This window comes from Poecilia reticulata, linkage group LG14, assembly GCF_000633615.1.
Source record: "Poecilia reticulata strain Guanapo linkage group LG14, Guppy_female_1.0+MT, whole genome shotgun sequence".
Classification (NCBI taxonomy): Eukaryota; Metazoa; Chordata; class Actinopteri; order Cyprinodontiformes; family Poeciliidae; genus Poecilia; species Poecilia reticulata.
The window spans coordinates 4,623,214-4,640,883 of NC_024344.1; the positions used below are offsets into that span (position 1 = coordinate 4,623,214).

The 17,670-nt window shown below is 39.4% G+C and overlaps 1 protein-coding gene across 1 annotated transcript in view; it reads left to right on the forward strand.

Annotated features, from left to right (window-relative positions):
- Positions 1-16,962, forward strand: part of rtn4rl1a (reticulon 4 receptor-like 1a) — a 104,855-nt gene extending 87,893 nt beyond the window's left edge. Inside the window, exons 2-3 of the mRNA XM_008427371.2 lie at positions 9,463-9,917; positions 11,302-16,962. Of these exons, the coding sequence (XP_008425593.1) occupies positions 9,463-9,917; positions 11,302-12,198 (1,352 nt within the window). The 3' untranslated portion in view covers positions 12,199-16,962. The remainder of the gene's footprint in view (positions 1-9,462; positions 9,918-11,301) is intronic.
- Positions 16,963-17,670: the final 708 nt, after the last annotated feature.

The following is a 17,670-nucleotide window of genomic DNA, read 5'->3' on the forward strand; positions in this document are numbered from 1 at the left end:
GGTTGGTGCAGTAAGGCACAGGTTGGTGCAGTCTGGTATGTTACTTTCTTTGTTTCCATTGCAAAAGGTACCGACCACTACCGTTCCTGGGCCACATTCAGCTGTAGATACAGAGGACAATGGTAAACTATGGTGGAGCTACTGGTGTCACACAACACAGTCCATTGATGGGGGATAGAAAAACATCACTGCTTCCAGTAAGAACAAGACGTACTACAGTACTGGGTCACATAAGTCGTCACATGACTCATTAGGAATTTGGGTTCCTGCCTGTCCAACTGACAGTGGAAATGTTCTTCTGAAAACAATGGACCATAACATAAATTACTAAGCTGTCTTGCTCAGTGGAAATAAGGCAAGTATGCCAAAAAAATACCCCCCACATTATTACACCACCAGCAGCCTCAGTTTTTAAATTCCAAATTAAAATGCACAATAATTAATACATAATGAAACTTCTGCCCTGAACAGTTTTGATGATATGCTTCATAGAGTTGAAATTTGAGCCTGTCACAAATGCTTTGCTTTTACACAAGTCCAACGTTTTCACTTCAGCTTTTGCTGGACTTTGTTCAGCTGCCTGTCAAAATCGCAGTGATGCACAATTCAGCTGGCTGTAGATTTTTCACTTTGATACAGCTCTGCTGGTTACATTTTTCTAATTAAATTTCCCTTTTTAAAACTATTGGCCCTAAATTTAGATGAGACAACKAGCTGTTAGAAGTTTGGCCATTATAAACTTATCAAGATCATATTCGGAAAGGCAAACTGGTAAATTATGAGCATGCTGCTAAAGCAAATGATAATGATGATGGAAAGGTTTGTTCATAATTCTCATCGCAGAAATGCCTTTTTAATCTATTAATTGTGTAATAATTCTATTCTTCTGTCTCAATTTGTTTTCCTAAGATGCCAGCGAAGACATACGTAATAACTGATTCACAGCTTAACATTTTATCTTGATTAAAGTGTGACTGATGTTAATCAAGCATCTAAATATACATATTTGCTATACAGTAGATGCTGAGAAAGATCCTCAAGATAAGTGGGTTGCAATCTGGTTCTCAGGGCTCACTTGTCTTTGTTCCAGCACACATGATTCAGATAATTATATCATCAACTCATCACATCATCAAATGTTGTAAACACATTTAATTGCTTGTTCATTTAAGTTGTGTGTGTTACAGCTGCAACATTTCTAAAAATTGCAGCAGGTTCTGTAGGCTAGGATTCAGAACCGCTGCTTAAAACAAAAGAAATCTGTACTGCAAGGATTTGACTTCACTACACCTGAATGTATTTACATTAAGCTATTTTCATGTGCTCTCTAATCTCTGGTTCTGCCACAATGTGGTGAGTTTAACGACACATTTTACATGAGTTCATGAGAAGTTAAGTGGATTCCTGCACTGTTTCTCCCACATCACACAACACAACAGTTAGCATCCTGAGGTGAGTGAATCTTAATCAGGAGTGTCAAAGTGTAGCATAAGATAAAGCTGATGTCGGATCGATTGGAGTAGTTTCTGCATACATTCCTCACCAGCACTTCTTATGTCCTCTCAGATGACTTTCTAAGTTGTAAAATTAATTCCAGATTTTTTTTAATTTTGTCACAAGGTTAGGGTTACATTTTTTGTAGAATGGCTAAGTTGGAGGCTGTTTTGTTATTTACTTGAATTTAAAAAAATAAAAGAAAGGAGACAGAAGTTTCCTTGTGGCAATGTTGGAGGGTCAGGTGAATGGGAGGTGATTTCATCCGTCCCTGTCACCATCAAAGGAAGATGACTGTGTAAAATTTAACAAAATCAAATTTTTGCTAATTTATAATTTTACATTTATTGTAATTTCTTCTCATAACGTGATAAGAGTTTAATGACAAATCATGTTGTACTTTGAGGATTTACAAAAATAGGTAAACTGACACCTGTGATTGTTTTCTAACATGTACAGTATTCACAACAAAAGTGGAAATAAACACAGAAGGCTGCTTTATCATTTCTTTAAAAATAAAATCTCAGTCCTTTATAATGTTGAATTTGAAAATCACTTTATTGAAAGAAATCTCAGTGCATGAAAGGTACAAATACAGCAGAATAAATGCGCTACTGTTGACAGGACAAAAAAGTAGAACCCAAAGTGTGCGTCTTACATGTCCCACAGTACAACTTTACCTTCTAGGTTGCTCTAAAACAATCTAACAGAACCAAAAATGAAGACAAATTTGTTGTTTTATCGTCTCAGTAAAGATGATTTTCTTTCATGCTGCTTGAATGCTTTTGTCTGGGGTCACAGGAGGAGGACTTTGAACAAAAGTAGCTATGAACAACACCAAACAGTAATTTGTCGGCCCAAACAAATCAGCGATGCAGAGCTGGTGGTATTGACCTGATTTGTCTCCAGTATGAAGATGGATGTAAAGGTTATGTACTGTGATACATGAGAAGGGAGGATTATTTGCTGCAGACATTTTTCAGCTGTGTCGTCGAAGCAATGGCGCCATTTAAATCTCTCATTAACTCTGCTAGAGATTTATTATCATTTGAATGAGCAACGCTAAATGATCTTAGGGATTATACTAAGCTAAATCAACCACTAACAAGAGGGAGTAGCATCTATATTGAGCATCTGAACTATAGCTGCACTTCTCTCTTCTCGCATCCCAGCATATTCCGTGCTATTTTACAATTTTTTGTATATTTTACATCTTCTTTTGACTTCTGTTTTGCGGCACTGTTTTCTTAAACATCCCACCACTGCTACTAATTAGTGTTGATTGTCTATATCTGCTTGTGGGTGTACTTGCCTGCAGCTTGGATCTGTGGAAACCTAAAGAACACACATTTTGTTTCCATTAAATGTTTTTTTTCCCCTTGCTTCTGTGACAGTGCAGCTTTGCAATGACAGAGCTTTGCAGGTGTTTATCTGAATCACCCTGCAGAAGGTCACACTGTTAGATGCCAATTCATCGGAAGTCACAGTTGTGTTGTTCGCCAAGCAGACAGACATTCACACACCTACCTATATAATGGTCTCTGCTTCACAGTACATCCCTGTCATCCTCGTCTTCTTTTTTTAGCTACAGTCTCACTCGATCTGCTCTTTTTCCCTCCCACACCGCTGCATTGTGCCTCTCTCCTCCTGCCTATGCTTTCATGTTATAAGAGTTCCTCATTCCCTTTGAGCCTCATATTGCCTGTTCCCACTCTCTCCGGCTCCTTTCCCTTTACTTCTCCTTCCTTCTCTTACTTTCTCCTTGTGTTTACCGGAGTGAGTGGCAGGTGTCTCCTGCAGATGCCAAACTGTTCGTGGAAGGCGGTTGTGTCGACGGCCTGACAAGCAGCGTGTGTGCTTGTGCTGCTTTGCCCCTCATCCCTGTGCTCTTCACTGTGTGTGTGTTTGTGTGAGCACATTAATGACTGGTGTGGAGGAATGAGAGTAAGTGAAAGAATGGGATCTTGTAATTGAACCCTAGCTGTGCTTGACGAAGCTTTCAGCAAATATCTTGCCAGAAAAGCTGAGATGAAAATTTAGACAAAAAAGCTGAGGGGAATGGACTCTAGGATTAGAGAGAGTTAGACACACCAGCCATGCACGTATACTACGGAAAAGACAAAAAGATGTCATGATTTGCTTTTTTGTAAGAGGACTATGTTGAAATTTGACAAAACAGTTTTAATGTTCCCATTATTTTGCCATATTACTATCAAAACCTGCAATAGTACAAAGTAGTGGATAGTTGTGACGTGAAGAGAGAAATGTGTGTTTCTCTAAGATCTTGTAAATAAGAACCTGAACAGTGCAGGGTGTATATTTTTTCAGTCTACTGAAAAGACATAGCCGTATACATACAGGACAGTATTGGAGAGGACAAATGTTCCTCCCATGTCATGTATGTGCACTACTTTGTGTTAGTCTGTCACATAAAATCACAACGGCATACGTGGAATTTTTGTGGCTGCAATACGACAAAATCCAAAAGGAAAAACTTTTGCAAAGCATTTTGTCTGAAATGAGCAGGTTTCATGTTGTTTTGATAACTCCAAACCGCTTTCCAATTTCATGCATAAAATTTCAAGTTCTTCCAGAAGGCGTAAACAAGAGTGTCATCGACTCTCCTTTTAACAAGACATGGAGCGTGAAAGATTTGCAATTTTGGAGAAAATTTGTTCTTTTTCTTCTAGTTTAATATAAGAACATGCCAACTACAAATGAAACAATAATCGGAAGGTTTAATTTTTTATTTTTAAAGAATATATTCATTTACTGTAGGATTAGCATAGAATTAGAAATTCTGAGCTTTTTGTAGCCAAATCTAAAGTTAACATGGCTGCTTATACAATAATGTCAGAGATCTAGAAGGTGCTTTATGTTTTCATCCCATATGTTTTCAATGTTGTAGTTGCATCTGTGACAACTTAATTGAAAAAAATGGTGTCAATGACACACTGTAAGAGAAAAACGGTTTCTGAGCAGGATTGACCTCACAGTTTTTGATCCAATCCAACTCCTTCGAGATGAAGTGGAGACTTCCAATGAGAACATCCAGCACGAGTGTCCGACCCCACTAATGCAAATCATCGCAGCCAGGCTCATGCTTCTTATGAAAAGCTTTCCAAGAATAGGGAAATCCGTTATAGCAGCAGATTATTTTCTCCCCTCCAAGTATTTTTCTGGGCATTTTAAGCTTTAATAACAGGCAGCTGAGAGAACACAGTAACTGCATATGAGAAAGATGAAGCATAGCAGCGGGCTGGAGCTATTTTCTTCCTTTAGTGCCTCCCGCATCTGTTTCAGGGAAACCGACTTGCAAATGATTCACAGCAAATATAAAACAATAATGTTGAATCACAAAATGCCTTTGATTCAGGACCTGCTTCTGAAAATATTTTAGTTTTAAGTGTGATTTTCAAAATGAGCTGTCAAATGAGCATTCTTTTCTAAAACATACACACATCACAAAGTGAATCTAACACCAAGTCGTTTGGAAAATGTGCTGTTAAATTATCAAAGCTTGTAGTTGAGATGTTTCTCATGTTGGAGTAGCATCAGCCTAACAATTTCAGGTGCAATTAACGGTGCGTCTTCACGGTGGAGATGAAGAAAATGTAAAAGTAAACAAAAATATTACATTTATTTACAAAAAAGTTAATGTCTTCTGGGATTTTTATTGCTTTTCAAACCTCATGAGCAAAGGTAATTACTTTCAGGTGGATTTTTAAATTGATATTCAGCAAACTGAGGAAAATGAAGAGCATATTGAGGCACAGTAAAAGTAAACATTAACTGCAGGAGTGTTTCTGAATGGGCATAGTCTTCTCCTTTCTGATGATTGAAGTTGATTTTAGACGCAATTAGGGTGCCACTAGCTGTGCAGAACGTACAGGGGAGAAAGGTTGAAAGTTATTGCATTTCCATTCATAACTTTCAACTCACATTTTGCAAGCAGCAGCTGTTTTCTTGTTGTCCGGTTGGAAGTTTATCTAAACCAATGACATGATCTAAGGGACTGTTTCTGAATCCTCATCCTCAGGGCCCACTGTTATTCATGTTTCAGATGTGGCACTGCTCCAGCACATCTGATTTAAATGGTTGCATTACATCCTCAGCATGTTATCAAGTCCTGCAGAAGCCTGATAATCACTCACTTATTTAAGTAAGTCAAGTGGCAGCTAGGGACATATGGGCCCTACGGATCAGGACTGAGAACCAATGAAGGGAGTCAGGGATGTCATCCAACTTCTTGATGTGTCCCACATCCAACACAGTTCTAATTAACGATTGATTATTTTCTCATGGACTACAGAGTCCATCTAGTTAGTTTAGTTATTTATTAATAAGTCCTAGTTATTTATCTCAGGTGTGTTTGTAGAGAGAGATTCATCTATAAATTTACTCTAATGGTTCTTAGTAACTTCTCTTTGGATTCAACCCAAGTCTCTTCTGCTTTTATCAACTCTAAGGTTAGTAATTTTGTCACATGGCTACTCAACATTTCTGTTTTCTACTTTTAACCACCTTCACATCCATCGCAGACTTCCTGCAGCAATTCAATTTTCTGCAAGAGAAATTATTAATGAACAAATGTTTTAACAACAACATGTTGGCACTGTTCTCGATACCAGAGCCATGTCCTATGAAGCAGCTTCCATGACGAATATCGCAATCTCAGCTTTTCATGTTTAAACATCTGCAGTTAATTTACAAGGAGAGATGAGCATCAGTCAGCAGACGTTTCCTCAGATGGCACACAATAACTTTGTAATGTCAGATTAATAAAGCAGAGAGATGTTCGATATGGAAAGGATGAGTGGGACAAAGTGGAAGTCAGATAGAAATGATGAAGAAAAACTTTAACCAAAAAAAAAAATGCATGACTGTAGGGATCAACAAACGGCAGTCAGGGACTGAAACCAATTGGAAATGCAAACTTATGTTTAGAGCTCTTATTATGTGCCAAGCAGATTTCCACTGGAGACAATTTATTTAATAATTATAATAGATACAGTGGAGAAACTGTCTTCTTAGATCCAGTTTGTAAAATCAGATGATGGATGAAATAAATGGGACACGACTAATATAGAACCCACTGGAGACGGGGTTTAGATTACATTTCTTACAATATATTAGTCATTTATATAAAGCTTTTTCCATGAGAAACTGAAAGACATTTGTACACAATCTATGGCTCGTAGCCTTCTGCACACAGTTCTGATACAAACAGCGGTTTTACACCTAATTAGCAAACACAGCAGGAGAGATGGAGCAGAGGATGAAGATAAAGCGGGAGAGGAAGACAACTGTTTTGGATAATGCAGTAATAGACGCAAAACAAACAGGCACACAGGACTGAACCGGCTAAACAAAAGAGAAGAGAGAACAGAGCGATTAAATCCAGACAGCCTGCAGGGATGAATACCTGCTATGTATTTATTTTTCATTGAAAGCAAATGATCACCTAGCCAAGAGACCCATGAGACTAATAAATATAGGTGTGTGAAACCGATAAAAGAATAGAGTAGCAGTAGATGACATGAGACGTAAATGGTGTTTCACTGATTATATTTCTATTAATTGCCTATCAGTCCTTTTTTAAGCTTTCTATTAGTCTATAAATACAAAAGCATCACATGTTTGTTTTCTGACGTGTCTTCGAGGCATTTGTTTGATTTTCATGATGTCGGTACATCAATGCACATGGCATGGGTAAGCTGCGCATCTGTGCAGAAACCATTAAGGCTAAATGATTTCTACAGGTTTTGGAGGAAGTTGTTCTACAAACCAGATGGCGTCTTTTGTCTTCCATGTGAGATTGTGGCAAAGCACATCTGCAGCTATCACAACAGCAGTGTGGCTGTACTTCAGCAGCAAGAACATAAAACATGTTTCACTTTCAAAGCGCTTACTGCCATCAGTTCTCAAACATGAGGTGGTGCTCCAGATCCTTGACGGATTTTACTTGGTAAGCAGCTATTAGACATGACCTTTATAGCACTTCTGTAGTCAAACTAACAACTCCAGGTAGTTTCACATTATAAGATGGTTAACAAGCTATTTGAGTTTCATGGTTTTTGTGCTAATCTCATCATGAAAAAATGCACCAGGAAGCAGGTTTTTACTTTACATAAGGATGGAGGACCGTTTTAGCTCCACTCATTCAAAAGTTTTCTAACTCTGGTTGGCATCTAGACTTCTTATGAACACAAAGCAAACAACAAATTGTGACTTTGTAAGTTTTAGCTCAGATGTTTATGGAATATTTAGTAATTTTTTTTATTGACCTAACTTTTTTGAGTTAGGGCAATAAAAATGTTGGTTACCATGGAGACTAAATGAATGCTAATGGAGATTTGCTTATCACTGACTTGTTGCTGCTGGTTGAAAAACAAACCATATGAAGATGAGAAACCATTTTGATTGACTGTAAATGTTTAATATTTATATATAAAGAGATAAATTGTGTGTTTGTTTACTTTATGTTTGTCTATATATAATATTTTGTTTTACTTTAAATTGAAATGTTCAGCAGATAGACAGATGAAACTGATACACGCTGTGCTGAAGGTTTTAAAACAGTTTAGTTGTTGGAATTATTTATTGTTGACTCTAAATAATTCATTAATATTGCAGAATAAGCATGTCCAAACACACAAATAATTAAGTAGCTGTTGTTCGACCACTCTAATAATAAATATTCATTAATTCATGCAATATGAAAGTGTTGAAAAGATGTTGGCAAAAAGACGTGGTAAAACAATACGATTTTTTCAAGACTGCAGCTGTTGTTGTTTTTCTATTAACTTCTTCTGAGGAAAAGGTCATTTGTCAAACGCAACATATGCCTCGTCACAGACGTACTGACAAACATTACCACATACACATTATGTTACCAGGTCACGCATTTGTGGGATTATACTCTGGAGTCCTCTCCTGACATTTGAGAACATGTTGTTCTTTAATACATCTGTCAATCACATCTGCCGATTACTGAGGATGCTCATTGATATAATGCGATGGCTACTAATCTGAGTGCTATTAGAAAAACCAAACATGTATATGTTTTAACTGATAAAAGGATCTGTGCTGTGGTTTCAAATGAAGCAGGGCGGCGGCATATGCCCCCACGGAGCTGGACGAATGATGTTCAGGTTGGATTTTTATCTCTGGCTCAATCCAGATCTTACTCCCAGATCAGTGTCTCTCCAATCTATGCTCTTTCCACCCACTTTTTTTTTCTTTTCTCACTCTCTATTTCCAGCTCTAAGAAACATCAAACACTGAAATGATCCAAGGCAGGCAAAAAAAAAAAAAAAAAATCAAATAAATATAAAAATAAATGAGTGAGATGAGGGGAATCTGATAGGAGAAAAGTAATACCCACTTCAGAGGCCTGCTGCAGATCATTTCTACCCCCCTCCTAAGCCTTGCCAGGCGCCCTCCTTTCTTTGCCCTCCCTCCTCGTTCCTTCTTGGTTTCCCATTATTGTGGGAACACATTACAGGTGTGCTGCGTGTTCACTTGTAAGCAGGAGAAACATTGATTTTCTGTCAGTTTTGGAGGATAACCAAAGGATATAATGCTGTGCATGTTAGGCAGCCGGGTACGCAGCGCTGTCACGACTGTTGCAGGGAATGTGAACATAGAGATGTACGCACCTCTCTTATAACTGCACCACCACATGATAAAATTGAAAGTCTGGAGCATATTTATATTTTTCAAGGAATGCCTTGTATTTTTTTTTAGGATTTTATTTTTGGAAAGGTAGGAAAACCCATTGAGAATAGTTTAAATGTTGAGTGAAAATCATGTCAGGAGTATATCTTTCCTCCTGCATTGAACAGTCTCCGTTTAAATCCTTGCAAACCAACATCATCAAGTGCTTCATTCAAGATGTGTCTGATAATAGAATCTCTGCTGTCTGAATTTCATTAACTCTCCTCTCTTTCCCTTTTGTTCGCTCAGGTTATGGCGGGGTGGAGTTGCTGCTGGTGCTGTGGGGCCTGGATCTCTCTATGCCCTGCCCCCGCCACTGCATCTGCTACACTTCACCTAGCACCGTTTCCTGTCAGGCTCACAACTTCCATGCCGTGCCCGAGGGCATCCCCGCTCAGAGTGAGCGTGTCTTCTTGCAGAACAACAAGATCCAGCGGCTGCTCCGCGGCCACTTTTCGCCCACCACCACCATGCTGTGGCTTTACTCGAACAACCTCTCCTACATACAGCCGTCCACGTTTCACGGCTTTGACCGGCTGGAGGAGCTCGACCTGGGGGATAACCGGCACCTGAAGGCCGTCGCCTCAGACACCTTTATGGGTCTGGGTCGGCTACACGCGCTGCACCTGTACCATTGTGGCCTCATCAGTCTGCCCCCAGGGATCTTTGCTGGTCTACATAATCTTCAGTATCTCTACCTACAGGTGCTTGGAAAACTGCCCATTTTTAATCTCCACGGCTAAATGTTACATTTGCATTCCTTATACTGTGGTGCTTTATGGACCCACTGCTAGACATTTGACACTAATGAAATGCTAACAGCAGATACGTTAATTTACCCACAGAAGCTTGGCCATGCAAAGCAGCACCAGGAAGAAACAAGATAATTAAATACACAAATCCTTGCATAATGTCCATGACATTAAGTTTTCTGTTTTATTATACTAACCTAAATACTTTTCTATGTATTTTCCAAATTTTGATGAAAATATAAATCATTCTGTTTTAACCCTTTCATGCATGGATTATGATCCTTTGTGTCAGGATTTTTATCCCCCCATTTTATAAAATTTTTTCCCAAGGCATAAAAAAGATAGCAAAAATTTAATTTTAATTTTTAATAATTTTTATTTATTATTTTTTTAGGTGATCAATTGTAATTTTCTCCAAATACAAAGTTGTTATTTGAAAAATACATCAATAGTATTGTTCTTTAGGGTTTATTTGATGTCACAATATTTTTTTTTTTACTTGCAAGAGTCGTCTACAGTAGAAGGAAGGACCGGGCCGGTCGGCATGCTTTTTTGTCTGTCGGCCATATCGGATTTAACAAAAAATAATTTCTTGCATTTGCAGCTGATGGCCAGTAGTTGATAGTGTATTTTATGATAAATTACTGTCCACTTCCATGATCTTTGGCATTTATAACATAAAAATCCACAAGAAGCACAAGAAAATGGCTTTTAGACAGCTGTCCACTGTAGTGACCGCTATACATGAAAGGGTTAAAAGTATAATTTAATCACCAACATTGTTTAGTAAGGGAAACAGCATTTTAATCTATCAAGCACCCAGCAAATAAGATTAAAGTCAGAACCTCATATATAAATGTTTACACTTTTGTGCAATTGGTCATGACATCTACAAAAAAGTCAAACCAGTTTATTTGAAATGACTGTTTTTTACTGGTTCCTCAAACTGAACCAAGCACACAAAGACAAGCAGCAAATCATTTTAGTAACCTCCAACACAGATCAGGATACTTTCTAGCCTCTGTGAGCTGCAGAGATTACCAGTAATCCTGCAAACCTGCAGAGTTCATCTTTTCCCTGGAATTTATGGAGTACAAGTTTGTGAATGTAATCTGTAGGACAAAACAAGCATTTATGTTGTGGCCTAATCCAGAAATATTATGTTTATTATAACACGTGAGGTCAGCAGACTGCGGAAGATAAATCTTATTTCAAAGCTTATTCCATTAAAGAATATTACTCATTAGTGGAATTAACATACAGGCTATTAAATGATGAATGAACTATAACTAATTTCAGATTCCCTTTTTGTGTTTCTTCCTTCCTCATTTTCCAGGATAACCAATTAGAGTTCTTAGAGGACGATTTATTCATCGACCTCCTGAACCTAAGCCATCTCTTCCTGCACGGGAATCGGCTTTGGAGTCTTCGCCAGAACACTTTCCGAGGATTGGGCGTCTTGGATCGACTCCTTCTGCACCAGAACCGAATCCAGTGGGTTGATCGGCAGGCTTTCCATGACCTTCGGCGTCTCACCACGCTCTACCTGTTCAATAACTCCATCACTGAGCTGTCCGGTGCCACCCTGATGCAGCTGCCGGCCTTGGAGTACCTGCGTCTAAATGACAATCCCTGGGAATGTGACTGCAAGGCGTTATCCCTCTGGGACTGGCTGCGAAGGTTTAGGGGCTCCACATCCACTCTGATCTGCGTTTCACCGCCGGAGTTGGCAGGAAAGGATATGAAGATGGTGAAGAAGGAAGAGCTACCCAGCTGCTTGTCAAATGAGGGTCACAGAAGAGGCAACTCTGGAGGGGAGATGGAGCATGGAGACTCTTTAAACCACCTAAACCGCCACCGAATCCATCACAACCATCATCAGCGGCCGTACCTGCCGCATGGGGACCAGTACAGCTTGCCTTCGCCGTCACCCCTGCCGCGTCCACCGAAGGGAAGCCGCAAAAACTGTACCCGCCGGGGCCGTAAGGGAAAAGGGGGGCTCAATGAGGTACAGGTACTTCAGGAGGGGGATGAGAAGGACTACTCTCCAGATGGAGGTAAATATGATATGTCTGCATCCTCAAGAAGGAGAAACAAGTGCATCCCCAGAACTTCTGTTGGTCCACCAAGTGGAGTCCAGAGAGCTAATAACACTGGATCCCACGCAGCAGCATTTATTCCCTGTTTGTCATCAGCTCTGTTTTTGTCAATCTATTTTGTGATCCTGCGCTGAAACAGAACCCAGACACTTACGTGCTAATGATGCAACCTTATTATTAATTCTCCTAAAAAAAATAAAAAATACCCTGTCCTGGCTATTTAAGGAGACATGTGGACAACCAAGTGTGTACTTGACACTGTTTTGGGAACATTGTGAAGTATTCCTGTGGTAAAAATGCAGGGATTCTTATGTGTCAAAAGATGGAAGTCAGGGAGCGCCACTCAGCCCACTGTTTTGATGATGTCAGCATAGAAACAACAGGGAAACTTCTGTCTCTTTGGCATCAGTCACTTCATCAAATTTATGTACTCATAAAAACTGTACAGCCTCATGAAATAATGAGCCAATTATTCATTCAAATTACAGTGAGAGCACACAGTAAGTAACAAAACAGCTAACCCTCTTGACTCAGTAGTGCTCTCACAGCACAGCCTTGATCTGTCACTCACACTAGGACAAAGACAGTCATTTAAAGCTGTCTCTTTGCTCACTCAACAGCACCTTAAGATCAAGAAACAAAGTACCGCAGACACTGGTGGCAGGAAAATGAGTCATTGTGAAGAGTTTCAGCGGTAATAGCTGTAATCACTATCAATCCGCCGGCAAATTGGCTCTGCACCCACGTCTCACAGCAGTTTTAATGCACATCTGTACACTTTGGCATCTAAATAATACAGCTGAAATTGTCACACAACAATATAACTGTCAGTTCGTCAAAGCAGTCCAGTCGAAAGCTATCATTTGTCCTCAACTTTGCATACCAACCTAAAAGCCATTCCAAGCCAACAAATCATTCTAAAGGCCAACTGGTCTCATTCAGCATCCTAGAGTGAGTGAATATTTCTGAGAAACTGTCGTGTAATTGTGGGTGTAAAGTGGAAAAGGAAAATAAATACTCTAAAGCCATGTGGATACAACAAAGCTAGATAAAAAGAGTGCCTGATGGGAGCCAGTTATCCTATGAACAACATCTGGAGGCGAGAGGCAATTTCATTCACTCTGCAACTTCTCTTGGTTGAGCACCTCTCTGCAGGCTAAGAAAAAGCAGGGGATTTAGTCTCAGTCATAAAACTTCTCATTCACTGAAAGTGATGTGCGCTTCTCTCTGTAATGCAATGGAGGTTTGTGTATCATTCAAAAGCACCGGTCAGTCCAAACAGTCACAGAAAACAGATTCTGTGTCAGAGGTTTGATCAGCCTCTGTTGAGTAAAAAGTAAGGTCAGAGTGTGTGACGAATGAAGGAGCTTGCGGTCTCCTCCTCTCTGGTTTGTTAACAAGGACTTGTTGATCTTCAAGCCTGTTTGAAGAGTTGGATTTTATCGCTGCTAGGTCTGAAGAGAGGAAATCCCTGTGACATGTGGAGGCTATGTGCTCTTCTCCAAGAATTACGCATGAAAAAAGAACAGTGGGATACAGCACACCCTTTGATAACAGAGCAGTTCAACAGTGGTCTTCCCCCGGAAAGTAAAAAAAAGACCAACCACCTTCACAGCAAACTTCAAACCCGGGACTCTCATTTGGTTTTTTCTCCAGACATCCTGTTTTTCTGTGCAGCTCACCTAAAGTCTCCACCACTCAATTGAAATAGGTGGAAACTGATAACACAAATCATAACTTCATAATTTTCTACAGCAAAACAAAGCATTGTTGTCTTTATTTGAACTAGCTGCTCCTCATAAGTAGGGATGCGCCAATAAATTGACATGTGACAGGAAGTGGACAGTTTTCAGCTTCAATACCTCCAGTAGGCCACCAGCCATTTGGAAACTCAAATTTGGTTGTTGCTCTGGTTGAACTCCAGAGATCACTCAAAAGTACAAAAGACTCAAAGTTAGCTAAGTTAGCTCAGGATCAAGTTTAAAAATAAGACAAGAACAAATAATAAGATCAAAGAAGCAACACTTTTTCTTTAAACACGCCTGTAGTTATTTATTTTGAAAGAGGGAGAGTTTGATTTTCAGCTGATAATAGAAAGGCTGAACAGAGTCCAGAAAAATGTCTTAATTTTATCCTTTTGAATATTCTACCCTGGTCTATCTTGGCTGCCTTTTGGAAATCTCAGTTAAATGATCAGTTTGGATTGTTTAATTTAGCACTAACAGCTGTCTTTCCTGTTGTAGACAGATTCACCCGAGGTGAATAAATTCCCAAAGTGAATCAAATTAACCATTTGTTTTAACTTATTTTCTGAGGTTAAAAACAATTCAAACTAAAAATGAGCGAGAGAAACCTATGTTAGCAACTAGATTGTCACATTATACTGTTATTGATGATAGTGAACTGGGAAGAAGTAGTTCCTCATTGACCCCCTGGTTCATGTCGACCAGCAGTCAATAGATGAGAGGTGGAGTCCATTGACTGCTGGAGTAGAAACCCTTCAAGTGAGCCAGAGGTAGTAAGTGGGTATTGAAGATGTATAGACTGCAACTCATTATCAGTGCATCTGCACTGGTTTGTGCTCTATGCATAAAGGAGAAGGTGAAAAGGAAGAACATTACTGCAGTTTTTCTATCCTTTTGATCCTGAGATAATTATCATCATCATCATCATCATCCACATCAGAAAAACAGCGAGCCTCTTTTCACTGTACATCCATAAAAAATACAATCTTGCTTTTAAAGATACCTTTGTGCTCATGATCTGAGTACCATTCCAAGAAACATGAGCTGACAGTAGCATTGAATACATTTTGGTCTAATATAAGTTAGTGATCCATTCATTGTGTTTCATAAACATGTGGAGTAGTCATACTAATTGGTAATATCGGATGCTAAACACAGTTTAAAATGTGAACTCCATTATTATTGTGTTACTTTGGCCCTGAAGCGCAAACCACTTCAACAAATCACTACACACAACAACCTATTCAAAAACATGACATTAACTAAGCACAATTACAACAACATTAACAAAAGAGAAGATGAAAGTCTCAGTGGGAAAACTAAGACATTCCTGATTGGTTGATATCACTTTTGACTTTAGAACTGGAAATTATTCTAGCATTCATTCTTTCTCTTTGTTTAGATGAGCAGGCAGAGAGTCACAGTGCTATGCATTGCCCAAACTGCAGAAAAAAAAACACCCAAAGCTTCGTAGTTTGTCCTGACTCAAAATATTCTTTGATAGCCGTAGCTATCAAAGAATATTTGACATAAAAACAAGTCTCCTGAGTATTCATTTCTATGGGTAGCTATGTTATTCTTCTTCTTTGTTTTATAATGGCAGATCACAAACGCCTTCAAGGTGCATACTGCCACCTACTGTAAATGAGTGTGCAGCATCATTAACAAACATGCATCAAATTCAGTTTTTTCTGGTATTTGGTATCATGACGATAAATGGGTAATGTTTTTGGTAGCTACATTTGCGTCATTGGTAACATTCATATTTTCAACAAATGCGCTAAAACCAAAATAATTTCCAGTTCTAAAGTCAAAAGAGGAATTGCCCAATCAGAGATGTCTCAGGTTTCCCACTGGGACCTATCTCTTCTATTTTGTTAATGTTGTGATGTTTTTTTAATTTGTAGTTGTATTTTTCAATTTGTGCCCTTTGGAGAAAAGAACCAGCACTCCTCAGGACCCCACAAGGGAATAAGCGTGTTGGATAATGGATGGACAGATTTTTCCTTTTGTAGTTGTGTTTTGGGATTTGTTGATGTGTTTTGCACTTCAGGGCCACCATAGTTTGTCTTTGGTTGAAAAACAATCACAAATCTTTTAACAGCTGTGTCACAAACACAGTCAGACATCCCCAAATGTGCTCCAAATGTAAATCATTTCAACCACTGTCGGCAGGAAGACTAGAAAAAACATTTTAAACGCCGTTATCGACCTAGAAATAAGAATGAACTAAAATCAGTGTCAGATTTTAGCTTTACACAGGTGGAGATCAGATAAGCCTCAGAATTATGACTGGTGCATCTCTACTTATAATCAAACAAGCAAAAAATAACACAGTTATGACAGGTCATTTAAAAAAAAAACACAAAAATTGTGATCTGGTTTACAGACTACCCCAAAACAAACAGGTTCGTATTGGACTCCAGAGGCAGGGGCCATATTTGTACCCCCGCTTGTGTGTGTTTCCCGCTGAGCCCCACCTTTTCGTGTCTATCTATCTCGATGTCGGGAACATTGGGCGGCCTGTCACTATAGTGTCACTGTCCTGACAAATAGGATTATAGGCCCCTATACCAGTGAACTTTGTTTGTGCTGCTGTAAACCAAGAGGTGATGTAAATTGTGTCCGTTTATTCCTGTGAGAATGACTTTTGTAATAAAACAAAAAAGAGAGAAAAAAAAAAGAGAGAGAAGTGGAGAAGCGAGACTCTGTTGTGTCTCACTTGTTCCCATGAAAAATGTACAGGGAGCTGAAGGCTGGAACTTTGTTATTTTTTTAATATTCTTATAATTGTTTTCTTTTTGGGGCGGGGGGACTTTCAGTCTTTTTGATTTGCTGAGTCACTCAAGATAAACAGCACTGCAGTATCCTATGTGCTTCTCCTCCTTATCTTTCTCCTTACTTTCTATTCGTCATCCTCTTTCTCCATCTTTCCTCCTTGTTTCTCTTTCCCTTCTCATCTTCCTGTGCCGCCATTCTCTCTTTTCAATAAGCACACACACACACACACAAACACGCACACACGCACACATATCTGTGTATTATTTTTCTCTCTTCCTTTGTGGAGCCCAAATGTTTTCTATGTGGTTATCAAACAATGCCAGACTGAAGCTGTTTATAAATAACATTAAACAGATAGTGTCCTCAAACGGCTGAGGTGGTCTCTGTTTGTTTGCCTCCTTTTGTTCGGGCGAGCGTGCACATCTGTCCGAGTGTGTGGTTAATAGTCATACCTCTAAATGAGCCCTGAGGCTGCATGATAAGGCAATGAAAAGAAGGAAAATCATCAAAAACTAAAAGGCAATAAAAAAAAAAATCATAATTGAATACGTGCATTCATCTGCTGCAAAGGAGGAAAAATACATCCACATTTAACAAAGATAGATGTTGCCCCCCTCATGTCCTACTTCTGGCCACACACTTAGCAGCCTCATATGAAATATGCATCAAAGCAACTGTCAGGACACACACACTCACATAATACACACGCCTGTCGAGGTGTATCAGCTGTGACAATTAAAGGGCGGCGTCTCGTGTCAGGTCAAGGTAAGGTCACGTAAGGCACTGGGATGTGATTGTTTCCTCATGCTTTATATTCATGTGTTTGTCCACCATGTAGGCCCGCCTGTCACAGCACATCCAGCCTGACAGCCGGTCGGGCTGCAGAGTGCAAGTGGTGCACCTCTGAGAAAGTATCACTGCTCCGTTTGTAAAACAAAGCTGACAATGGGGAGAGAAGGAGAATGAGTGAGGACATAAAGACAGAGGGGTGCAGTTATCTGTGGAAGAAGTCTGTGAAGTAGTTATCAGTGCCAAACAGACCAGCAGCAGCCGGGGGAGAGGAAGCGAACCTAGCAGGGC